This window comes from Uranotaenia lowii, chromosome 3 (genome assembly GCF_029784155.1).
Source record: "Uranotaenia lowii strain MFRU-FL chromosome 3, ASM2978415v1, whole genome shotgun sequence".
In the NCBI taxonomy this organism is placed as follows: Eukaryota; Metazoa; Arthropoda; class Insecta; order Diptera; family Culicidae; genus Uranotaenia; species Uranotaenia lowii.
In genome coordinates, this window is record NC_073693.1 from 96,240,175 (window position 1) to 96,267,787 (window position 27,613).

At 37.5% G+C, this 27,613-nt stretch overlaps 1 protein-coding gene across 1 annotated transcript in view; it reads right to left on the minus strand.

The window, feature by feature from the left end:
• LOC129757613 (sodium channel protein 60E-like) overlaps nucleotides 1-27,613 on the minus strand; it is a 909,603-nt gene that overhangs the window by 41,505 nt on the left and 840,485 nt on the right. Inside the window, exons 13-18 of the mRNA XM_055754888.1 lie at nucleotides 17,422-17,591; nucleotides 5,490-5,625; nucleotides 5,118-5,206; nucleotides 4,917-5,042; nucleotides 4,682-4,852; nucleotides 4,418-4,611 (exon numbers count right to left, since the gene is read on the minus strand). Coding sequence (XP_055610863.1) covers nucleotides 4,418-4,611; nucleotides 4,682-4,852; nucleotides 4,917-5,042; nucleotides 5,118-5,206; nucleotides 5,490-5,625; nucleotides 17,422-17,591 — 886 coding nt within the window. The remainder of the gene's footprint in view (nucleotides 1-4,417; nucleotides 4,612-4,681; nucleotides 4,853-4,916; nucleotides 5,043-5,117; nucleotides 5,207-5,489; nucleotides 5,626-17,421; nucleotides 17,592-27,613) is intronic.

Below are 27,613 nucleotides of genomic sequence, written 5' to 3' on the forward strand. Positions count from 1 at the left end.
ATTCTAAAACACAAAACTTAAATTTTTTTCCTCATCAAAATTTCACATTTCAAATCGCGATTTTTTTTCAAATTCTAAACAATACAGCGGAATTGTTCAATCAACCCTTCAGTTGAAAATGAAGAAAAGAAATATCAATTAAGATTAACAACAAGTAACAATATTCATCATTTTACTAACAATTTATCGTGGTTAAGTTTCTCCTGATCTGACGATTATTTTAGAATCCAGATTTTTTAGTTCAGGATAAGGATCATCATTATCATAAATCAAAATCAATGATCAAAAAAATTTCAATGACTAACCAAAAATATCATTGATTTGAAATTGTCATTGTGATTTGTTTGAAAATTTTGATTTATTTTATCAATGAAACTTATTTTTTTGTATGATATTCATAAGTAAGAAAATGATGTTTGAAATTCATTTCCTTGTTTATCGTGTATTTTTGGTATTGTTATAATTTTAAGCTAAATTTGAATTTTTAAAACCCCTCCCCCCCCCCCCCTCCCATGGACGGGTCCTTCGCATGGGCCTGATTCACCTACACCACTCCAGTTTTCCGTTATTTAAAGTCTAAAAAAAATCCGAAAAAACATGCTTCGGAAAAAACTGTAGATTAGCTAATTTCATACTAATTCTGGTGTTGTACATAAGCGCTGCGATACTTAACAAAAATATGAACTACAGTCTTTTTTTAGAAGCATATTTTCGGATTTTAATCTTAGGCTTTGAATCACGAAGAATTAGAGATTGAGATTTCCAATACTATAAATTTTGTAAAAATCGGTTGAGAAACCGGTTTTAAGCGAGGAGTGTCAAATTGACAATCAAGGTCTGATAAGGAAGTTTTTTTCCTGGGCTTTCAGGGTGCGTCCATAAAAAAAATAATGATGCAAAATTAAAGATTTCAAGAATTCATTGAGGGTCCCCGAAGAAGTTGTTTTATTTGGATGCATCCGAATTAAGTTAAAAGCCGCCAAACTTTTTTTTTTGTCTTTATTAGAGAGACTTTCAGCCTTTGGCTGGTTCGTCTCTAGGAAAAAGGCTCTTTTTACAATTCTTTAATCAAATAAGATTCTTTCAGGAAACACAACATTTTTTCTTCTTCTACTGCATCGTTCGAAAGTGCGTTCCGGATTGATCCATCTATTTGGTATGCACTTCTTGGGCCTGAATATTGTGGACATTCAATCAGTACGTGTTCTACCGTTAATCTCGCATCACATACGTCACATATCCTTGATGGTCCCCCGGAAATACAGTGTCGATGAGTGTACCTAGTGTGCCCCACCCGAAGTCTAGATAGTAGTATTTGTTCGCCTCTGTTCGCCCGATCATCCCATTTGTTGGGTTCCCCTTTTATCTTTGCCAGGTTCAGATTTCTTTGCAATCTCCATTCCGTTAGCCATGCGTCCCATATTTTGGATTTCACCCAACGTGAAAGATCTGATTTAGGTATTCCAACTTCATATTGGGTTTCGTTGCGACCTAAGGCTGCTAGTCTGTCCGCTTCGATGTTTCCATGGATTCCAGAATGGCCCGGAATCCAGCAGAATGTAAAGTAGTCAGGAGCTGTGAGTTGAATGTGTTGAATCCAAGGGTGGCGATTTTTTGGATTTTCCAACGCGAGTAGCACACTCGCCGAGTCGGAAAGCACAATAACGTTGCTTGAAGAAGTGCAGTGATACAGTGCCAGCGCTATGGCTGCAGCTTCTGCTGAAAAGACCGACGTTTCTTTCGAAAGACTCCGAGAAATTTCTAATGTACTGCTATAAAGACCTGCTCCGACTTTTTCGTCAAGTTCAGAGCCATCAGTAAAGAATTTGTTGTGATTTAGGAACTTGTTTTCTACAATTGAGTTATAACAGGCGATTACCTTTCTTGGAGCATCTCCTGCACGAATTTTATTTTTAATTTCCCAATTTACTTTCAGTTTGTGGCAGTTCCATCGTCGATCACCAAGACGTAAAACTCGTTCAGTGTTGGGTAGATGTAGTCCGGTGTATTTTCTAAATATTGCTCGAGCGTTTTGATATAGAAATTGATTTTTGCTAAATGTTTCTGCAACACTGATGGCTCTTTTGATGGTAGAAAGAGCGGCAACAAGGTGGAAGGGAAGAACACCTGCCTCTGCACAGCTGGAGAGTGCAGGAGAGCTTGGAAGTAATCCGCTAGCATTTCGAATCACTTTGTTGTAAATGGGGCCTAGTATTTATATGAGTTTTTCCAAAGAACGACTGGTAATTTCTATACCGTACATAAGTTTACTTGTAATTACGCTATTGCCAACAGTCAGGATTGTGTCGCGATTCGACACAGTATGCCTTTTACTTATTATTTCAATTAGACGTGTGCCGCTACGAATTTCTTGCTTTAGTTTCTTGCAGTGTGCCACAAAACTCATCCGCCTATCGAAAGTGATTCCTAGAATTTTGGGCTCTTTCCTATATGGTATTGGTACTCCATTCAATAATACTTTGAGCTTCCAAGGTAAATGGTTTTTAAGGCAAAAGTGGCTCCTGAGACATTTTTCTGGAGTCATTGTGAATCCCATAGATTTGGCCCATTTTGATATTCTGTCTACAGCTATTTGAAGTTTCCTGTTGTTCACTTTAAGACTAGGTCCCGTAACAGCTACTAAAATATCATCAGCATAAACTAAGACGTGTACCCCTTTATTTAGATTTTTAAAGATGGAGTTCATCGCGATCAAAAATAAAGTAACTGCAAGTACAGAACCTTGCGGGACCCCATTTTCTTCGTCTTTTACTGTGGAGAGTGTTGTTCTTATAATCACTTGAAATGTGCGGTCGGTTAAGAAATTTTTAATGAATTTTCCTAATTTTCCGCCTATTTTCCAGTTGTAAAGTTGTCTCAAAATTCCTTCTTTCCACGTGCGGTTATAAGCTTTCGAGATATCAAGGGATGCAATATCCACGTGGTGTTCATTGTGTAATATTCACACTCGGGAGCGGATTGGGGTTAATAAAGTTTACGATTTTTTTTTCAAATTTCGTTAACTAGTGTTATAATTTTGAGTGTATAATTTAAATTCTAGAGCTGAATTTAAATGTCTAAGTTTGTCTTTTTTTAACTGAGGTTTTGAGTTGATAATTGTTTTCGACTGGTGAAATTATACAAAGGGAAAATATGTTGGCTTTTCAGTCAATTCACGAATCCAAAACAGCTTCTCTTCCTTTTCCATTTTGAGATATTTTCCGTCAAAATCGAAACTTGTAGGAATTAAAATTGCATTATGTAGTTCAGAATTAAAAACTAACAAATGATTTTCACAAAAAAAAAACAGATGGACCCCCTTCATTTTGAACATTTTACTTTTCCAATTTAAATCATGTTTAACAGACAGATATACAATAACGGAAAAAAATGTTGTTGCTTTTCTATATTTATCATGTCTGTTTATAATTTGTTACTTAAAAAAAACAAAACTTTAATTTTACTAACCCCCAAAAAACTAACCCCGCTTATAAATGGGATTTACTAAAATCAGCATTACCACGCCAATCCTTATTTTGACTTACTTTTTTACAGAATGAATCAAAATGTTGATCTAACAATCCACGCTAATGGCATAAGTTTCATCTAAGAAATGATCAAAAACAAGAAAAAACTAAAAAAGTTCCTTTTTAAAAATTTATCATTTTGGTAGCGTCAAGAATTCTTGATGCATGTGTTTTTTTAATCTCTAATAGCTTTTGACAATTAACTTTGTAACTTATCAACAACCCCGTCTGAAGCAGGGTTGAGAAAAACGACAACAAGTCTACAAATATGTTCAATATTTGCAACTGAAAAAGATATCAAGTTATTCAGTCCGTTTAATAAGGCCATTTTCCTGCTTTGTCTTGTGATGGGATATGATTTGTTTGGTTTCTCTCAGACATATGCAATGCGATTTGACTTGGAGGACAATGCCAGCGATGAGAAAACTTGTTAGTGTCGGTTTGGCATAGAATCTGATGTTTATAATTCCACCTCCAAGGAAGTTCATTACTGGAGTAGGGTCTGATTTGATCCAACAGCAAAAAAAGGAGAAAAAAATCTTCGATATTCTCCATGTGATACCTTATAAATTAAATTTGAGCTTGAGTCTTCTACATTTATAATTGAACCAATCATACCATTACAGTAACTGTATCCTAGTTGAATCTGCTAAATATACCTAATTGGCGAAGGCATAAAATCAATCACACAATTATAGTTGAATCTATTGTATTTTTTGTTGATTGATATAATCAATCATACATTTATAGTTAATTCAGATAATTTATTATATAAATAGTCAAAAGTTTAATATTTTTAGTAGGTCGAGAATCAATCAGAAATATACTTGAATAAAAGTAGGTTATTTATGGAATTACTAAACTTTTTTTTCTCCTCGAGTTTAACTCACCTTGGGACTGGGTCCGGTGCGAACTTTTCCGGCGTGTAATCCTTGGAAAACAACTGCATTCCGATAACAGCAAAAATATAGATAACAATCACCAACACGAACGTCAGATTACCTAAAGCACCTATTGTCGATATGATAATACTTAGCAGGACCTTCATTGTGGTCCATGATTGTGCTAGTTTCAGTACCCGTAACTGAAAAAAAAACGATTATATTTTTCAAATGTAAAGTCTTAAAATAACAAATTAAAAAAAAAACACTCACCAATCTTAACCCTCGCAACACGGTGAGACCCTGCATCAATTCAAAAAACAAGTCGAGCAAACTGGCTGAAACGATAATCAGATCAAAAATGTTCCAGCCGCATAAGAAAAAATCCTTCGACAGGGCCAGCACCTTCAGGGTGCACTCTAGTGTAAAAACCGATGTAAAAACCTAGAACATTTTAAATGTTTTAAAAAGTGTTTGGGTTTTTATCTTTTGTTTTTGTTTTACATACCCTATTACCAACATCTAAAACTTCTCGCACACTCGCATTCATCCCATGGTGTTCTAATGCTAAAAACAATGTATTTAAAACAATACATAGTGTGATCCCTAACTCGAATAATGGATCCTTAACAATCTAAAAAGAGTAAGTAAAGAGAAGATTAATCGTTCATCTAACAGTAAACCGTACCAGTAACAAGCCTCCACTTACATTATATAAACAATTTTGAAATTGCAACCACTTTTCGTAGTGGAAACAACACTGAACACATCTATCACAATTTCTATCAGGAAGATCGTCTGCGGGAAAGCAGCAAGAGAAAGAATGGATGAAAATAAAACAAATAAGTTTGATGAGTTTTCTGCGGAGTTAGTGCCAGCTAACACCGACTGGGTGACGCATTTTCTTCTAAAGCTCAAAGAGTAAACCGAAGAAAAATAAAAATCCCGGAAGTGGTAATTTCCCCTGGTGGCCATTTTCGCCGGAAAACGGACACCACTTCCTGGGGGTTGGGTGGCGCGTGGTGGGCAGTAAACTATTTAATAACTTCGAGAAGTATTTATGGTCTCTGCTGGTACTTACCTAGTACGACAATTTGCGATAAGTATTCCGGGTGGAGGGCATAAACGTTTTGCTTCTTAACTTTCGCTAAATTACCGTTACATTTTATTATCCTAACCTCCCGCGGCGAGAGCGCCAGAGTGACCGGTTGCGGTTGCTGAAGAGGAGATGGGAGAAAGGAGGAAAAAGTTACTATTAGAATGTAAAATATTACTTTTCAAAGTGATAATATTGGGTTCACATTTGATTGAACTAATAAATGGTACCCGGAGGAAATGGATCAATCCTAGGATAAAGTTTTGATCTCTTAACGAACTTCACAAGTTAAAATGAAAGTCTGTTCAGTTTCAAAATGTTCGAGATTTTTTTTTTTGATAAGACGCACCTGCGTATTTGAGCTACAATTTTTCGAAAATGTATGAAATCTCGCGTTGGCTTTCATTACGTCTTATGAAACAAAATGTAAACAAACAGTTTTATTACGAAAATCTACAAAAACTGACATAAAGTAGTCGCAACTTCTATCAATTTAGAACATTTGAAGCGTTGACAACATATTCTATATAGGAAATACAAATTTTAAAGTTGTCTTGATTGCTTTTGCAGCAATTTTCTGTGAATTATTAAGATGTTTTATACGACGTAATGAAAGCTCACGCGAGAAATGTGCATTGAATTAAGTACGTTGTATAAAATTCACCCTCATTTTTTGCCTTAAAATTTTGACAAAAAAAACTGGATGTTATAATGATGGCCGCAAAATTCTTAATTTAATAAATTTTGTTATCAAGTATGCGAAAAAAAAATTAAAAGAACAGGCAAATTTATTATGTGGAGTATATCGTGACCCTAGTCTCAAGCATTAGAAATGGGGATTGTTTTTTAATAAAGCATGGATCACGCAAAATCTGGACGCATTAAAAAGGGTCTATCTCGGAGCTATGTAAACGAAATAAAAATAACATTCTTCTTCATCTTCTGCTTGATAATTGCCCAAAATTTTTCGATAGAGCGGAATTGAGGGCAGTTGGGTGGGTTGATCACCTTTTCTACAAATTCACCCGTTGTCCCGATACTACTGTAGTACCTCTTTGCTGTAGTGGCAGCCTGTCAAATCTGGCTAAAACTTTACTGGTCCTTTGTGAGATCTAATGTACGAAAAAAAAAAACGTTTTTTAAGGCACTCCTCCTTGTACATTTCGGAGTTCATGGTCTTGTTTTTCACAAAAAAAATCCGGGTTTTTCGTCCGCAGCTGCAAATACCTTGCCATATTAAACACTTTCTTGTCAACTTATCGGCAAAAACGAATTTGAACTTGGCGGGGACATCACCCCGACCAGTGGCTTTGTAAAATTGTTGGCCAGGAAGCCGCCCAAAATCAGATTTCACGATTTTTGAATCAGACCACGTCTGGTTTTTGACGTGGGTGTCCAAAATTAATTTTCGCCTCGCAGCTTCCATTACGTGTAACTTTATTGGAACAAAACGAATCGTTATGAAATTTTCAGCACTGATAAAGAAAACATTTCCGAACAAAGTACTGTCAAAACATTCCAGATCCGACAACTAGGAGCGCTATGGTATAATAAACAGTGCGTTCAGATTTTGAATGATCCATTCTTTATCTGACGGGTTTGCGCCGGGAGTATGCAGATCTTCCCAAAATTTATAATATGGTTCATTTTTACGACTTAGAAACACATGTATTTTTTCAGATTTCTAAAATTTTCATTTTTCGAGATAGATTTGGTTTGATTTTTTCGTAAATAGAATAAAACCAAATATCAAAGCTATATAGCTAAACTATTTTCCAACGAAAAACGTCAAATAGCATATCAAAACTATTGAACTTTTATCAGTTTTCCTAAAAAAAATGTTCAAAAATATTAAAGTAATGGGCTTAAACATGAAAAATTTTAAAAAGCTTTAAATGGTGTCCAAAAGTACCGTCTGCATCACCGAATATTCTGCAAAAAATTCCATTGCATAGCCCAATTTATGATGGAGCTTTCATCTCAATACACCAAAATAAGCCAACATTTTCTTCAACACAGAAAAAAAATTTTGACTATTACGTGACACTGAAAACTTCAACCTTTAAAATAAATCACCTGTAATTAACAAAACCTGTAGTTTTAAATTGTTTACCTTGAAAGTTAACGAAGATTCAATTATTATTACAGCAAATGTCCTGTAAAAAGTTGTACACTAAAAATTAACTGTCACGTAGTCATGTTTTCGACCTGTAAAATAACGGTAAATGTGCTGCTCCTTTTTGTTACAGGACATTTGCGTAATTTACAGGAAACAGTTTTTGCTGTTAAGAATTATGAAAGAAATAATTACAATAAATCTCTTTATTATGCATGACAACAATGGTCGAACAACTGCACTCACATAAGCCGAATTTCGCACCAACTGGACACAGTATATTGAATGACCTTCTTAGAATTGAATGAATTTTGTGTGTGCACAGCTAAAATTATTTCCTGTAAAATCACGCAAATGTCCTGTAACAAAAAGGAGTAGGACATGCACCGTAATTTTACAGGTCGAAAAACAAATTACGTGAAATTTAATTTTTAGTGCACAACTTTTCTACAGGATATTTGCTGTAATAATAAATGAATTTTCGTTAACTTTTAAGGAAAACATTTAAAATTACAGGTTTTGTTAATTACAGGTGATTTATTTTGAAGGTTGCAGTTTTCAGTGACACGTAATAGTCAAAATTTTGTTCTGTGTGTATAATCCTCACGTAGTAAAATTACTTGGCATACTTGGATTTCCCAAAAAAGATCTTTTTTTATGAAAATTTTTAGGTTTAAAATTACGATTCCTACACAAATGATCTACAAAAGAGTTTTAGAAAAATGATTAAGTTTTTAGGAAAAAAATATTTTAAAATTCTAAACTGAGAAAAATGTATTTTAAAAACTAAAACTCAATTTCTCAAAAAACGCTGTCTTAGAATAAGATCATTTTTTTTTTTTCTAAAAGACGGGTGTTAACAATGCCTACAAGTCGTCCATACATTGGAACTTGTACATATTGTGCATTTCTAACAAAAAAATTTTCAAGTCCATACTAAAAAAAATCCATAAAGGTCGATTAAAAGGAGCCCCTCCCCTACCTGTAGGATGTGCAGAAAATAAATCAAATTTAATTAGGAATAAAATAAAATAATAGTTGTATTCGGCAACACTGTAGATGAATAAAATAAAATAAATTTCTATGACAACATTTGCTATTTTGGCAGCACTTGACAAACAAACAAAACAAAGTCAGTCATTGGGTGGTATGAAAAAAACCTAGTAATTGCTTTTGCTAAACTAAATCGAGCAGTCGAGCAGTCGCTTAAAGCAATTGCTTCGGTTGTTATGAATAAAGTTTTTTTGACAGCTGTTTTCTCAGTCAGGAGCTTTTATTTTTAAAACAAGCTAGTTTGGTATGAATAAAGCTCAAATCTGAAGCAATTGCTCGACAAATCTCCTAGCAATTGCTTTATTTTCTAAGCATGCTCGGTAGCAGACTTTTTCAATAAAAAATTCTTTAATAACGTCATGAATTTATCAAATTAGCAATATTTCACTTCAAAACAATTCAAAAAGGCATTTTCAACATGGATTAAGAAAATTCGAAGTGATAACCCAACTTTTTTCATATTCCTGTCGTTGTATAAAATCATTCGTCTAAAAGAAAATTAAAAAAATCAATTAGTAAATGGCTAGTGAAGTAGACAATGCGGAGATCGGGTACCCAACCCCGGTGGATGCTTTGGTCGCATGCAGACTGAGTTAGAGGGCTTCGTACGCGTCTGTTCTCCATGTTAGGGGCGGCGTGCGGAGTGCAACAACGTCCTGGTGGTGTTCGGGACCCAAAACAGCAACATCACGACGGTCCTCCTGCGAGATAGTGGGGTTAGCTGCGGGCCTTGCGAGCCTGTGACTACTAAAAAAACATAAGCAACGAATAACGAACAACAAATTTCGGATGGAAATCGGCAAAGACCCACGCGACGAAAAGGGACTAGCGATTGGAAACTTGGAACATGGAACTGCCGATCTCTAAATTTTGTGGGCAGTACCCACGTGCTCTCCAACGAATTGAAGAGCCGCAAATTCGACATCGTAGCGCTGCAGGAGGTATGCTGGAAGGGCTCCACGGTACGAACGTACCCAGATGGTCGTGCCATCTACCAGAGCTGCGGCAACACACACGAGCTTGGAACAGCTTTTATAGTGATGGGAAAGATGCAAAAGCGCGTGATCGGGTGGTGGCCGATCAACTCACGAATGTGCCGGTTGAGAATCAAGGGCCGGTTCTTCAACATCAGCATCATCAACGTGCACAGCCCTCACCTCGGAAGTACCGGTGACGACAAAGACGAATTCTACGCGCAGCTGGAGCGTGAATACGACCGTTGCCCAAAACATGATATCAAGATCGTCATCGGGGATTTCAATGCTCAGGTCGGCCAGGAGGAGGAATTTAAACCGACAATTGGAAGGTTCAGTGCGCACCAGCTGACCAACGAAAACGGCCTCAGACTGATAGATTTCGCCGCCTCCAAACGAATGGCCGTACGTAGTACCTTTTTTCAGCACCGCCTCCCACACAAGTACACCTGGAGATCACCGTACCAAACGCAATCACAGATCGACCACGTTTTGATCGACAGCCGGCACTTCTCGGACATCATCGACGTCAGATCCTGTCGGGGCGCCAACATCGAGTCGGACCATTATCTGGTGATGGTGAAGATGCGCCCAAAACTCTCCGTAGTGAACAACAAGCGAAACCGGCGCCCGCCTCGGTTAAACATCGCGCGACTGAAGCAACCTGAGGTCGCGGCAGACTACGCGCAATCGGTCGAAGCAGCGCTGCCGGCAGAGGGCGAGCTTGACGAAGCCCCTCTCGAGGACTGTTGGGATACCATCAAAACAGCCATCAACAGTGCGGCGGAGAACGTCATCGGTTATGTGGAGCGATTTCGACGGAACGACTGGTTCGACGAGGAGTGTAGGAGGGTGATGGACGAAGAAAATGCCGCGCGGGCGGCAGTAGTGCAAAGAGGCACCCGTCGAAATGTGGAAAATCACCGACAGCGGAAGAGGCAGCGAGTCCGACTTTTCCAGGAGAAAAAGCGCCGCCTGGAGGAGGAGGAGCTCGAGGAGCTGGAGCAGCTGCATCGTTCCCAAGAAACACGAAAGTTCTATCAGAAACTCAACGCATCCCGCAAAGGCTTCGTGCCGCAAGCCGAAATGTGCCGGGATAAGGACGGGGGTATCCTGACGGACAATCGTGAGGTGATCAAAAGGTGGAAGCAGCACTTCGATGAACACCTGAACGGCGCACATGCAGGAGATCAAGACGGTGGGGGAAGGTAGGGCTAGGTGGGGTAATTATGAACAAAATTTCTTCATTTGGCACACTTACAGCCACCATATGTTAATTTCTTATCACAAACTCTGAAAAGCTACCATCAATGAATGTTTCCGTGCTCTTAATCATTCTGTAGACCAACTTTTGTTTTTGGTCGCAACCTCTGTCCTTGAGACGTCTGTTCATAATTACCCCGTCTGTTCATATTTACCCCACTCTCTAGGGGGTAATTATGAACAAGGATTACGAACTTGGGATAAAATTTTTGAAAAGTAACAGTAGTTATACGTTACATTTATCCATAGTAAGCAGTGTATGGTGATTTTTTACTTTAAAAATTATGTTCATAATTACCCCAAACTCTGTTCATAATTACCCCGGACTATGTTCATATTTACCCCGAAACTGACCCCGTGGGGTCAGAAAATCTCAATTCAACACCAAATAATGAAAATTATTAGCAGTAACAAGAAAACGGGTTGTTTTAAAAAAACTCAATCCAATTCATGTATAAAACTTGCAAAATAAACAAATGTAATCAAAATTAAGATGTAAAACATTAGAAAAATAGCTATTTAGTGTTCTTTTCAATTGATATTTTTCTATCTTTTGTTTCGAGAGTTCAATTTCTTGTTGCGTTTTGGTGGGTTTCTTTTTTTCCGTTTCTTTACGTCTTTACAGAATATTTGATTTGATAGAACCTCTCCATACGTGTGAAATTTTAGACGAGTTAGGCTACTCGATAGTTTTTACATCCGTTTAAAATGTCCTGCGCAGCAAACATCAAGTCTTCACGAAAATGTCGTGGGCTAGGCTTTTCACGTACGTGCGAGGTATCATGAAATTGCAACCTATACATATACAGGAAATTCGAAAATATTTTTAAAGGGTTATTTCACAAAAACACTCATAAAAATCTTCTTGGATCAGTGAACAGTCATTTTTTACCATTCTTGTCAGTTCTATATGATCGACAGTTTTGAAAAATATTGATACTTTTAAATTTTTTTTATAACCTGTATGAAATTTCACATAAGTAGCTCTATTGTTTCAAAAAAATTGAAGTACTACCGAAGTTTTCCTTAAAAAAACTGAAAGAGAAAATCTTCAACCAAAAGACGTTCATTTTCACCAAATTAAAAAAATATTCGAACAAATTAACTTTGAAAAAAGTATCTATCAGGTATCAGGAAAGGGGTAGGCTTAAATTAACATTGAAAAAAGTATCTTAGTAAAAAATTAGACTGCAAAAAAATAGATATTTGATCTTTGATATCCGGATTTAACTCATAAACAATTATTATTTGCTGTAATTCTAATGTTCTGAATAGCAGCACGTTGTCTAAACATACAAGAAAATTGATCGTTGCTATGTGGACTTATTCATAAATCAAATGTATCATAGTTTTTGATATATTTTACTGTTGTCCACAGAGATTTAAGGTTCATAATAATGTTAAATTTCACACAGTTATGAATAAAAGCTCGATCAGCAAATCTTTTGTGAACAAATGGTGAATTTAATGTTGATTTTTTTAGTTTTCAACTGTATGTTTTGGTACTTTAAATTAACGGCAAATCAGTCCAATTTTATTGAATCCAAAAACATTTATTTTTGATCCAACGTTTCGGTGTTGGTTAACACCTTCATCAAGGATCAAAATGGTTGATTCTGAATTGCTTTAGTAAACATTCTAAACAATTCTACGTAAATGTCCTAATTCGTGTTTAGTGTTAGAAAGTTTAAAATTTCAAATTTGAATTGAAACTCCACCACAACACATCCGGACAATACGCTTTTACTAAAGCAATTCAGAATCAACCATTTTGATCCCTGATGAAGGTGTTAACCAACACCGAAACGTTGGATCAAAAATAAATGTTTTTGGATTCAATAAAATTGGACTGATTTGTCGTTAATTTAAAGTGGTGAATTTAATTTTGGTCAAATTAAATATTTCTTCAAGTTTGGTTTATATCCTTATTGTTTATCAATTACCAAAAAATCTGGTTTTGGAAGCACGTAAAACCTGTATTCGGTATTAGAGAACTATTCCCGGGATACAGGTTTTCGGTTTTGGTATTACCGGTAAAACTTTTGACTGTTGACTTTTTTTCTATCAGCGAAAAGCAAGTTTTTATGACTATTTATTTAAACAAAATTAAGACTTGTTTAAATTTGGATACGGATTGAACTTTTTTCAAAATTTCTGTTTTATTCACTTTTTTCCACTTTCGAAATTTTATTTTCAGTTTAAAAAAAAATGGGGGTAAAAAGTTTTTTTGCAAAGAGTGAAAAGAACTGGCATAGCTTTTTTTCTAAATCCGAATCTCAATTTTGGGAAAATAAATCAATTTCTCAAAAATTCAAAACTTAACACATTGCAGACCTAATTTAATTATGAAATTTATTGAATTTGGTCCAGTGGATTTTTTGATATAAATGCCGAGTGTTGATGTTTCCCGGCTAAGATTTCTCCACTGTCGTTAATGTGTTAAGATGTTATAGAAGGGAGGGAGGGGGGAGTAGTTTTTTAAGAAATTTCTTACTAGGGGAGGAGGGGGAAAGGGGTCTGGAAATGCTTGGGTAATTAGTGAATGCCCCCCTAAGTTGATGAATAAATCATTCGGCTATTAAAAAGCATTAGAAATGTCAGGAAATGCAAAAGAAGATGTGTTCATAATTACCCCATAGGACGAAAACTATGGGGTAAATATGAACACTCATCTGTGAATCAGTAGGAGTAAAATTTTTCAAATTTTTTTCAAAATCCAAACGAAGCATCCTAAACTGGATGTAAAACAGTTGATAACACCATTCTAGCTGGATTTCATATGATCAGATAATCAAAACATTGAACATTGTCGAAAACGATTTCCGTTTCACGGGGTAATGGTTTTTTAAAACATATGAAATGTTATCATTAGGATTTGAAAAAAGATCGGAAACAGCTTATACCTATCAATTTGATGTTAAACTACCACTTTCGGAACTTTTTGTTTTAATTCATCCCCCACAGCAGCGCGTATGGCAATTGTTCGGAATTACCCCGTGTTCATAATTACCCCACTTGACCCTACATCGCCGGCGTAGCCAACGACGAAGAGGAGCCACTCCCAACTATGAGTGAAGTTAAGGAAGCCATTCGCCAGCTGAATAGAAACAAGTCGGCTGGGAAGGATGGCATCGCAGCTGAACTCATCAAAATGGGCACGGACAGGTTGGCCGATTGCCTACATCGGTTGATAATCCGGATCTGGGACATAGAACAGCTACCGGAGGAGTGGAAGGAGGGGGTAATATGCCCCATCTACAAGAAGGGCGACAAATTGGACTGTGAGAACTACCGAGCGATCACTGTCCTCAATGCCGCCTACAAAGTGTTGTCCCGAATCCTACTCCGCCGCCTAACGCCACAAGCAAACAGATTCGTGGGAAGTCATCAGGCCGGCTTCATGGAGGGACGGTCTACGACGGACCATATATTCACATTGCGGCAAATCCTCCAAAAATGCCGTGAACACCAAGTCCCTACGCATCATCTATTCATCGACTTCAAAGCCGCATACGACACGATCGACCGTAACGAGCTATGGAAAATCATGGACGATAATGGCTTTTCCGGTAAGCTGATCAGACTGATCAAGGCGACGATGGATGGAACGCAGTGCTGTATGCGGATTTCGGGTGAATCGTCGAGTTCATTCGAATCGCGCAGGGGGCTTCGACAAGGTGATGGTCTATCCTGCATGCTGTTCAACGTGGCGCTAGAAGGTGTTATTCGACGAGCGGTGGGCGAAATGCGGGGCACGATTTTCAACAGATCCAGTCAACTTATCTGCTTTGCCGATGACATTGATATAGTCGGCAGATCATCTGCGGCGGTGGAGGAGATCTACCGCAAACTGAAACGCGAAGCAGGAAGGATTGGGTTGATGATTAATACGTCCAAGACGAAGTACATGCTGGCCTGCGGATCCGAGACCGACCGAACCCGCTTATCCAGTAGTAACAAGGTCACGATCGACGGCGACGAGCTGGAGATAGTCGAAGACTTTGTCTATCTCGGCTCACTGGTGACCGCAGACAATGACACCAGCCGTGAGATCCGGAGGCGAATTATCAGCGGAAGTCGTGCCTACTATGGACTCCACAAGCAACTGCGGTCGAGAAGACTTAGCCCTCGCACGAAGTGTAACCTGTATACGACGCTTATTAGACCGGTTGTTCTCTACGGGCACGAGACATGGATATTGCTCGAGGAGGACCTGCGTACACTCGGAGTATTCGAGCGACGAGTGTTAAGAACCATCTTTGGCGGCGTACAGGAGAACGGAGTGTGGAGGCGAAGGATGAACCACGAGCTCGTGCGCCTCTACGGCGAACCCAGTATCTAGAAGGTTGTGAAAGCTGGCCGGATACGCTGGGACACGTTGCGAGAATGCCGGACGACTGTCCTACAAAACAGGTGTTCGCTACGAATCCGGTAGGAACAAGACGAGCGGGGGCGCAACGAGCGAGGTGGTTAGACCAAGTGGAGCGTGATCTGGCGAACGTGGGGTGCCCGAGAAATTGGAGAACGGTTGCTATGAACCGAGTGAATTTTAGGAATTATGTTCGTGTTAGGAATTTTAGGAATTATGTCGTGAGACGGAATACTATGTAAATAAAAATAAAATAACTAGCAAATGCTTTGGACTTTTGCTTTGATTGATTTCGAGCTAAGTAAAAGCTATCGAAGCAATTGCTAAACCTTATTCATACCACTAATTGATCTATTCTTACGAGCGACAGACGTGTTTAAGGGAGGGGTAGGATCTAACGGGTATAAAAAAACACCATTTTCACGATTTTTTTCTAGAGCTATCGTTCAAACAAATGTATTCAAATTTTTTGCATCATACAAAGCATTGTTAAAAGAACGTTTAGTTATTTTTTCGTAAAAAAATATTGAAAAATGAGCCGGTGACGGAGCACTTTCGAGGATGCCTTTTAGAAAACAGGATTTGCGGTGGACACTGTATCTCAGCACAGAATCATCTGAAGTCAAAGAATCAGAGCAAAATATATCTAATAGATATTTTTCTGGACCCCAACGTTTTTATTTAACTTAAAAAAATTTTTATGAAATTTTTGCGGCTGTTTGAAGTTAAAACTAGGATTTTTCACGAAAAAATCCGCCATTTTTCACCTGTAAAATCTCCCCAAAGTAAAAAAACAAAAAAGAAAAAAGTTGGGGTCTGGTATTTTATATGTAGAAAATATGTTCCAAATTTGAACAGAATCGTATAAGTAGTTTTCAAATGACGATGTACACGGACTTTAAAAATGTGCTTTCGAGAAAAACGCGTTTGAAGTTTCTGCTCTTGCTTTCTTGCAGTATTAGATAGGAGGAGATAAAGGCCTATAACTTCTACAGTTTTGCTTCAATTGACTTGAAAATTTTACACAACATTCTTGAAATGTTTTACAATAAGAAAATAAAAAAATAAAAAAAAATCGATTTTTTTAATGTCTTAGACCCTACCCCCCCCCCCCTTAAGTGAATCTCTGAATTGAGATTCGTAAAATCACGACAATAACGTGGTTGGTAGAATAAGCACAAATAGCGCAGATATTTAAGGCTGCTGCTGCTGATTGTTTTGATTTGGCAACTTCGTTCCATTTAGAATATTTGTGGCCTTGACAACATATTCTGTATGTGAAATAAAAATTTAAAGTTGTGCCATTTTGAGTTGAAAGCCTTCATGCTTTAAAGTGTACAGGTAATCTTCAAGACCAAATTTGATGGTTTTTAATAAAGCATTTAATCATTAAAAATTGTAAAAAGATTCTATATGCAACAAGTGATGACGTTCAAAATAAGTGAATATCTATCAAGTGATGAACTAGTAGCTATATTGTAACGACAAAGCAAACTTTTTACCACTCAAGGTTTTCTTCTAGGTCTTTGGGTCATGGAAGAAAATTCTTACTTTTTACATAATCCTTTCCTTTTTCTGTGTTATTATGAGCTTTTTCTGCAGTTGAAGCTTTTCATTCCCTATCTGACGTTTCCAACAATATAACACGCCCTGCTAGTTAACAATGCTGTGCTCCTTGCATCACACTATAAATCGTTACAACGTTGACGCCTTTTTCTATAGATAGAGGCGTTGAAGCTCCCGTGGCTTGAGATACCTCGTCCTATAAAACAGGTAGAGCAGCTGGGCGCTGCAGTTTTCCTACTCTCTATATTAAACAGATTTTAATAAATATTCAGTACATTTTCAATGCACGGGTGCGCGGGAGGTTTTTGACATGGCGGTTCCTTTTGGGAAAAAATGGCGAAGGAAATGTTGCTTTCCCGAACTGGAAAACCCCAACGTGCAAACAGACGCATTCATTCATAGAGAGTTGGGGGAAAACTTGTCCCTTTCAAAAGTGCAACGAAAACTATTTGTTTCTTCCCCAGCACAAACGACGACAACGAACGACACGGCTGGGCCGGGAGATTAAAATGAAAGCAAGCAAACAAACCGTGTCGCCGTCGTAAGTAGAGAGAAAAAACAACGAAATGCACCCACCTCTACCAGTGCTCCAGGATGCACCAGTTCCGTGGCCGTCACGTCCTGCTCCTCGTGGTCGTCCACCACCCCCGAGTCGTCCAGGGAAGATTCGCGATTGACACCACCCTCGCTGGCGTTGGAGCTGGCCTGCCGACTCGATGGCAACAGCTGGCCCCGGTAGTGTACCCCTGGGGAATTAAAGAAAAGTTCAGAAAAAAGCAAGATGTATATTTATATAAAAACCGGGATGACAATCGATGAGAAAGGCGGCAGCTGTAGTTAGCACAAACCGAGCAGATCATCGTTAGAGCAAACAGATTAATTTTCTCTACTTCTCATCTTTTGAAAATTTTGAACGTTTGTGTATTATGTTTTTTTTTAATTTGTTTGAGAAAACTTTTTTCATATTCAGGTCCGTGTTTAAATTTTGTCATACAACTGGATAAAGGGTGATCGGTCAAAATTTGGTCAAGGGAAAACGCGTGTAAATCGGTGAAATCGTTTATTTAAAAAATCAAATTAAATTTCTTTTTCAAGTTTAATTTGTATAAAATTCAGGAAAAACATTCAGTTAGGCTTCCGCTTTTCCAAATCCGAATTGCCGGGCCTTACGCTTAACCCCTGCCATCATATTTTGTACAGCCACCTTGTCCACCTTCTTCGCCGCAGAATGCCAGTTTGCCTTGAACTGCTGCTTGTCCTGGATAGTTTTTTTGGTCTTCTTTAGGTTCCGCTTGACAATAGCCCAGTATTTCTCAATTGGGCGGAGCTCTGGCGTGTTGAGAGGGTTCTTGTTCTTGGTAACCACCTGCACGTTGTTGGCGGCGTACCACTCCATGGCCTTTTTACCGTAATGGCGAGATGCCAAATCTGGCCAAAACAGTACGGAACAACCGTGTTTCTTCAGGAAAGGCAGTAGACGTTTATTCAAATACTCTTTCACGTAAATTTCTTAGTTGACAGTCCCGGAAGCTATGAAAATGCTGCTTTTCAAGCTACAGGTACAGATGGCTTGCCAAACCAGATATTTCCTCGCGAACTTTGACAGTTTCATGTGCTTGAAAATATCTGCTGCCTTTCCCCTTCCTTTTGCCGTATTAAACTCCTGTCCCGGAAGCTGCTTGTAGTCGGCTTTGACATAGGTTTCGTCATCCATTTCCACGCAATCAAACTTCGTCAGCATCGTCGTGTACGGCCTCCGGGATCGCGCTTCGGCCGTCGTATTTTGTTTATCATCGCGATTTGGAGTCACTACCTTCTTGTAAGTCGATAGTCCAGCTCGTTTTTTGGCTCGATGCACGGTTGTAGACGATACGCCCAGCTTATTTGCGGCATTTCCGAGAGAGAGGTTAGGATTTCTCTCTTTGTCGTCTCAGCGGCTTTCTGTTTCGATTTCCCCCCGATCCAGACTTCCTGGCTGTCGACAAACGTCCACCAAACACTTTAATTACATTTGTAACGGTTGATTTGGCAACTTTTAGCGATTTTGTCAGCTTTGCGTGCGAGTAGGTCGGATTTTCGCGATGCGCGAACAAAATTTTGATACGCTGCTCTTCTTCCTTGGACGGCATTTTGACAACTGAAAAGTGAATTCCAAAATCAAAATAGGAGCAACATTCTACACACACACACACACCTTCAAAATGGGGGGTGTTCAGGTTTTTTAAATACAAAATTGAAAGAAATACGTCAAGTTGATATTTACCAAATATTGACCGTATACTTTTTTCGTCATTTCCTCTAAGTCCACCGATGCTTCCCTTAGATTTCCTGGTTCTGTATGGTTTTCCCGAACATCTTTAAGTTAGGCACAGTTAATTAACGATAATCTGCTGAGGGTCCCGCACAGGTTGTCCGACGCATAGGGCCGAGATAAAAGATCTCAACTGCAGGCGATCCGGAACCAGCGCTTTCACTTGCTGCCGGCCAAGGTTTTCGTCAACTGTGCGGATTTCAGCGGCTAATAGACTACGCCGCTACGAGCTTCCAAGTCTGCCCCTTCTTCAACGCCTATCTGGATTCCAGTCAAATGCTTCTCTGAAAATCTCGTTTTCATCTCTTTGCAGCGGGTGTCCAATCCATCTCCATTTACGTTCCCGAATCTCGGTTTCTAGCGCCTTTTGATGGCACCAGCGATTTAGTTCCACGTTTGAGATCCAGTTATCAGGCCACCAAGCGCGGGTGATACTCCGCAGACAGCGATTCACAAATACCTATTTGCAGTTTTCGCGTCGTTACCGTATATGTTCACCAAGTTTCGAACCAGTACAACAATACACTGGCATACGCAAATAGGGATTTTCTAATCAGGGTTTCTCTTGATACCGGTATCCGGGTCTTTCTTGGTACCACCATCAGGCGTTATCTGGATACCAAGATACTGGAAACACTCCACATTCTCAACTGGTTGCATAGCTACTACGAAATTGGGAGGATTTGCTGTATTGATTTCTTCGACTTGGTCTTCCGAAATTGTTGGGTTAGCCAGGTCCAGACCGCTAAGTTGCTCCACTGTCTTAGGATTCCACGGAAATCGTTGGTTTGGTCTGCAGTCAATCAATCCAGTCAAGAGTAGTGGTGATAAGATACACGCTGGTCTCACTTTAGCAGTAACCGGGATTGAATCGGATAAAACACCGTCGTGCAAGACCTTGCACGAAATGCCTCGTACTGTGCTTCAATGTGATGGACAAGTTTCTCTGGGACTCCTCGTCGTCTAAGAGCAGCCCAGATTTTTTCGTGGTTAAGTCGATCGAAGTTTTTCAAAATCAACGAACACCAGCAGAAAAGAGTCCTGGAATCCGTTGATTTGCTCCAGTATTACTCGTAGCGTTATGATGTGGTCCACACATGTTCGTCTGCATCTGAATCCAGCTTGCTGCCTTCGGAGTGTAGTATCGATCTTCTCCTGGAAACTGCTCAGGATCACCTTGTAGAGTAGTTTATATTGTACAGATCAACGTTATGCCACGCTTGTTACTGCACTCGGTCAGATCTCCTTTCTTCGAGCTGTGGGTTTTGTTGATCATCGACAATCGCTAATCGAGGAAGAATGACCTTAATGGGTTAAATTCCTATAAAAAAGGAAAAAAATGACCATCTTTGTGGATCGAAAAAATGCTCAGTCCATCGTTTGAGCTGATCTGTTCGATCTGTCAGCAGCTGATCTGCTCGGTCTTTCAGCGGCATTCTAACATTAGTCCTTGCACTAAGGTATTTATGTATTGTATCCACCTTGGGTTTACGGCAGCGCCGCTGTTGTGGCAAAGAAAATAATCCACGCGTCCATCTTGGCTACCATGCAACAAAATCATAACCACTCAATGAGACTTCTAAGGGAATGGGATAATAAGCTTACGGTATTCAGGATTTAAAGGGAAAAAGTCTCAAGAAGATATAACCATAAGCATTAGTCCTTGAACTAAGGTGGCGAAAAATGTCATACAATAATCGGATATCTTCAATGGCGGTGGTTCTTTCTCCCTTTCGACTAGTGTGTTTGTCCAGGCTCTGTTGTCTCGTCTACAAGCTTGTTTTACTGCCATTTCTAGCTCCTCCAGGTTTCAACTGACATCAATTCACTTCCTTTTCCAGAATCTTTACCGAGTGTACCATGGCTCGTCGTGATCAAGGTATTCTTAATTCCACACCACTGTTCTTCTACTGTTCCGACCGGTGGCAGTTCCGAGGCTCGGGATTCAAGCCGTTCTACAAATGCCCCTTTGCGTCGTTGAACACGCGCAACTCTCAGTCGTATTTCGCCAAGGACGAGGTGATGGTCAGATGCAATGTCTGCGCTTCGTTTGTTGCGGACATGAAGGAGGCTCCTTCTCCATTTTCGGCTGATGCAGATGTGGTCAATTTGATTTTATGTTCGGCCATCTCGGGACCAAGTGACCTTACCCGATCAGAAGCGAAAAACAAAATTATATCAAGATGAGATGTGTTGAAATTTAATTTTGTTCTATCAAAATCATTTATAATTCAGAACTTGTAGAATGTTAAAATATCTCAATTTAGAAAAAAGAATCTATAGGTACAAGCTTAGCTTTATTTTATCAGTTTTTGATATTTTTTTTTACAAGTTTATATTTTACTCAGATAGCATAGTTTGATATCGAGCAGAACAAAACATAACATAAATTTATCTTGTCCAGATATGAATGCTTCAAGAATAATTTCTAATGGAATGTCAAAATTTACATCATTTGATAAAAGCCTTTTTTTTCCATTTTTGGTTTTCCAAGTAACGATTCAATTTCATGAATCTTTTGAGCCAGGGTTCGGCAACATTTTGAGTCAGAAGAGCCAAAAACTTCAAATTTTCAACATTCCAAAGTTTCAAAGAGCCAAATAAAAAATTTATTGTTTTTGTTTGTAATAAATTAAACAAAATATAGATACACATGATCTATGAACATTAGTTTTACGGAAATAATTTTAAAATCATTAGAGTTTTTTTTTCTAACTGTTGGATATTTAAAAAAAAAATGTTTCCAATTACTATTAAGTACATGGATTCTCTTCTGGATCGTCAACTCTTCTAACAACGAAAATTTTCATCTTCAAAATTTATGCTCCTTCACTGGTTACATATGTCATTCCAAATTTGGAATTTTCGAAATTCATGACATCAAGTGGACGTGTCTTCAGAATATTATGCATCTGGAAAACTCAAAAATCTCATTCAATGTCACTTGTGATTCTTCAGTATCATACGTTCGATTGAATGAAGAATGAAATTCAATACATTCATTAATACTTGCTAAAGCTAAGATTCCTACTGGAAAAAAAATCTGTAGTTTAACCGGAATAAATCTGTAATAATGTAATTTTGTAGCATTCATTGAAAATGCGTGACAATCAATAAAGCAACAGCATATTTTAACTGGCAAGATCAGTTAAAGGATATTTTTAAACTTTCGAAACAAAAATGTTTATTCAATGAATTAACGTTAATCACGCATCACGAATTTTAAAAAACTGCTTCATGGAGTAAAGGTCAATTTAGTTATTGATTACAAGTCACGGTGTGCCAAAATACGTTATTAAAAATAAAAAATTACCACCAAAACGGCACTCGACATTCGAAAGATATAGTATTCAGGCATCTATCCTGAAAATTTGGAAATGTTTCATCGGCCTTTTTTGAAATTAGAGCGATTTTAAGTTTTAAGTCAATTTGCATTAGATTTTCAATGGGGTTTTTCAATCAACCTTCCCCCTTATTCTGCGCCTCGCGTGAGGTGACGATAGTCGAGTCGAGTCGGAGTCTTTTCACCTTATTCCCGAAGCCGATGTGACAGAGCATACGATTTGTGTCTCACGGTGACTACTAGATTAGGATAAGAACTCAAAAAGTACATGCTAACAGACGTTTCTCACCTAAAGCGATTACTGGAATCGGGTGACTCGACTATCGTCACCTCACGCGCGGCGCAGAATAAGGGGGCTTATGTTCTATGACCATGGATTTTTCTGACTACATATATTCTATGACAATCACCAAGTTCAATGACTTTACTTTATAGAAAATTTTATGCCCGACCACTTTGTGGAAGACCGGAAAAAGATTTGAGTTGATCTTGAAAAGTTGTTGGCAATTTTCTAAAACTTTATTAGACTGATTGAAATTTGTCCATGTTTCTTAAGTTTTTTTCAATTCCGCTTCACTAAAAAGCGAATATCTTTCCAGGCGTAGTTTGAATCGTTTTTGGGTCTTCAACCATTTTTTTCGTGCTTAAAATGTGCTTAGTCAAACAAGGTAAATAGCGTAATATTGGCTTTAAAGAAGTCATTTTTGGTTACCTTCTTGGATTCAACAATAAAAATAATCGATATTTTTTATTTTAAATTAAAAATCAACACAGATGACCACTGTTATAGTCAACTACAGCATTTAAGAGATAATCATAGTAAAACTTCGATGTATCGGGGGTTTGATATCGTTTCCACGTTTCTGAAAAATCATGATGAGCACTCTCCGAGGCTTGCTCTCCGAATACACCCAGCGATTTTCTAGTGTATTCGCAAAAATCCTTTACATGGAATCGTAGAATGTGGAATGCGATATCGGCATTTTTACAGTTTTAAGTGTTTTTTTTTATTTATCTATTTTACTTACCTTTACAGGGCTAGAAGTTGGTCACTTTTTAGTAACTTTGTCACTTTTTTTAGGCTGGTCACTCAGAAGTTACTTTTTTTAAAATTTGGTCCCTAAAGTCACTATTTTGTATATAATTTCCTTACAACTGAGCTTATTTTTTTAACTTTTTCTACTCATTATTAAAAACATTATATTGTTTCACGTCTAGTGGTATGTATCTATTCATTAGTTTATTATTAGGTTATTCGTTTATTATTTGTCTGACGGGTTCCTTTTTTTCCTTTCGTGGAATTCACACGACCTAAATTGAGAGAATGGCTCAGATTCAGTAAGGAAGATTATTGTTTTGTTTTGCTTTGATATATCTCTTACACTTAAACATTAACATTATTACATGGATGACAATTGGAGTTTGAACAAAAATAGCTTTTCGCCTAAAAATATTAAGTTTTTTGTTAATTTCTGACACTTTACCAAAGTTTTGGCATTCGTGTCAGGAAAAAATATTTCCTAAAGTGACACTATTACAACATGTTTAACCAAGATTTGAAGTGTTATGACTTTTAAATCTTGAATTAGTTAAAAATAACTCTCAACTTAATTTTAAAAAAAATCAATCAAAATCTGTACAGTGAACAATCACATGACAGGAAACATTCCATGCACTTGGTTGTATTAAACGGAATGTAAACTTGTGTAAAGTGACTCAATTGAATCGAAAATATCAGATATTTCATTTCTAAGTTCCCTTATTTCTAGACATTTTCGAATCATTTGGAAGATTGGTAGATAAGTAATTTTTGTACCTTTTTAGAGGTTTTCTGATATATTTTCTACAACATTCCAACAAGTGTTTCTTGGATGGATACAATATTTCTGAGGTGTTTCTTGGATCTTTTAATTTTTTAATGAAATTGTCGTGTTAAATCATTTATGAATATTTTTTTTAAATACCTTCCTTTTTGAACATCAATTTTTTTTTCTAGTAAATCTTTCTAATGATTGATATATGAATCATGCAATAAAGTCTGCAGTGAATCTCTTAGGAAATGTTCCTGTTGTTTTTGTAAGTAAATTCTCTTTGAGTTAGTTTAAAATTAAAAAAAATATATTCTACCTTGAAGATAAGTCTCGTCAAATTATAAAGCCTTTCTGATTCTGTGTTATTCTCATCTTAAGAAAAAAATTCGCTAAGCTTCTTTAAGTCATTGTCAATCTTCTGTCAACATTTTTGTTCTTTATCTGTTTTCAAACCTCTATCATTGTTTTGTCACTTTTTCATGAGGACCTCAAAATTTTTAATTTCATGACTCTTTAATGAAATGAAATTTCTGTGAATCTTAACTCAATTTCAAGTAAATTCTTGAAACTTTTCGTTAAACCTGTGCTGGTTCTTTATTTGCATTTGTAGATCTCTCTCATATAACAATTTTGTTGAAAATCTTGGTTTCTGTAAATTTTTTTCGAACTGTTAACTTTTTTCATTTTAATTTTGAACTTTTTCAACTGTTCTAGTGACATTGAAAAAATTCTATAATGTATACACTATAGAATGAATTTTCAAAATTTGTGGGTTTAAAAAAAATGGATAAACTCGAAGTTCTTGTCGGGCTTAGTTGTTCTAGTCTTTACAGTACGATCTTTTGGTTCCCTCCCATCGTTTCTTTAGACCAAGCCCACCAGGCGTTGCTATTTCGGTCGGTATTTTAGACGTTTTGATCGGTTGCGTTTTTATCTACTTACTGTTTTTCGCACCCATTGTTGCCATCCAGGTTGGAATTTGTGTTTGTTTATTTTCTGATAGTGACGACCGGCTGCGTTGCTACCGGGTTGCTACATAAACGCATCCTTTAACAACCTACTGCTCGAATGCTTTTTCTCGAATCAAGTTAGCGACTGTTGGTGCGATGATTGGTTGATAGATATGTTGCCGAATGTACTCGATTCGAGGTTTAGCAACCATTGGTGGGCATAGTCTTAGAACTTTAGGATTCTGCGGTCGCTATTCTTAAATTATCTAAACTCATTTAAAATGTTCCTCTTTTGTCCAACATATTGCTTTTCTACAAGTGAAGCCAAGAGCCTTCCTAAAAACGTTTTTCAATTATCAAAATTGTCTTTGAAGCGTTTTGTTTTAGTTTTTAATGTCATTTTTTAGTTAGTTTTCGTCTTGATCTGGTCACTTATTTTACCCTAATTTCACTTCAAAGTAACTATTTTGCCCTACTTTTTTACAGCATGGGCGCTTCTAGCCCTGCCTTTAAATGTTCTTGCACATCAAAATTACCTTCAAGCACATCTGAGGAATCCATTAGATTATGACAAGCTTTCCCTGTGAAACCAAACGTTTGTTGGAGATGCATCACTCCTGCCTTTGCAGTCCACGATTCTGCTAGCTCTGGATTCGTTGCTTCAACTGACTTTTAAATCTCCTGCAACATATCCATCGGTGTCTTGCAACTGTAGCGCGTTCCAAATTGGAGCAATATTCTCATATTTTTCTTCCAGTTTTGGGGCAAGAACAAGAATCAAAAGCCTAATAGTTGATTAAATAATTTGACGTTATTATACTAAAAGCCTAATGTTCAAAACTATTTATAAAATACCTTCGAACACCGCCATCCTTGAAACGTTCAGCTTTGGACTGCTGTCTTAGTGAAATCACCGACAAAGTAATTTTAAAAGAAACACCTCCACCGTCCATTCCAAATTTAAAAATTTGTTCTTCATCAGTCATATTTCGCGAGTCTCGAATCTTTTGAATAATTTTTTTTTACATCGACGCAGTATACTGCAGGTGCTTCTTTGACGCTTTCGTTTCCTCCCATATCACCCAACTTCTTGATTTCGAAGAAATCCTTTAATTGCCGGTTATATGAGCCTAACTTTTCTTTAAGATTAGGCTTAAAATGTATACCCATTTTACGGAAGTTTCGTGTAATACTAAGGATTTTCCTCACGCTTAAGTTGTTGTCAACTTTCATTTCGAACACATTCTGGGCAGATACAGGAGCAGTTGGTTTCAAAGAGCTGTGAGCTCGTATGATGACCCTTACCCATAGATTTACTATTACATACACATTTGTGCTGAAAATTCTATCCCAAACAACTTTATCGAAGACCCAAAAACGATTCAAACTACGCCTGGAAAGAAATTCGCTTTTTAGTGAAGCGGAATTGAAAAAAACTTAAGAAACATGGAAAAATTTCAATCAGTCTAATAAAGTTTTAGAAAATTGCCAATAACTTTTCAGGACCAACTCAAATGTTTTTGCAGTCTTCCACAAAGTGGTCGGGCATAAAATTTTCTATAAAGTCATTGAACTGGATGATTGTCATAGAAAACATGTAGTCAGAAAAATCCATGGGCATAGAACATAAGCTTAGCTTAGCTTAGCTTGATTAACTACTCACATCCACCTTTAAACATTGAACCCGAAATGCTTTATTTAATTTTCGAGTAATAATATAATATTGACCAATGCCGTTGAACTTTCTCAGTATATTTTATAGAAACTCTTTATTGGTAAAACAATGATATTGAATAAAATGCATTTCGAATCCCATGATCGCAGGCGTGGCTCAGTAGAACGAATTCCACATCGCCAATGGTTGCTACTCCGAGGCCACCAATTTTGTTCAAAGGTCAAATGAATGGTGTCTGGGACTGACAGCACATTCACAATGCCCAAAACTGATGCTCTCTCTTTAATCATCAATAACGGCGCCGGCCACGTCCTAGTAGTCAATAGATAGATTGGAAAAGAGAGAGAAAGGGATGAAAGAAATAATTCGTGCTTTAGGACCGAGGTTACCTCTGCATCCTAGCAAATAATTTTATTGTGGGAAGTGGGTAAAAGGATGTGATCTGGAGACACTTTTTGACCAGTGTGATTTGATTTTACGCATCCTGTTCTTCTATTTTCCTCAAGACAATATAACTAACTAAATGTTAAAATTTAAGTATAATAAAAGTGTATTTAAAAAAACCTGAACGCGCGTATATACATGTCGTATCAATAACTATCATGTTGAATTTCAAAGATTCACAATGAAAAATGTAAAGCTTTGAATGATCAGTGACTAACGTTCTTTGAAGCAGTA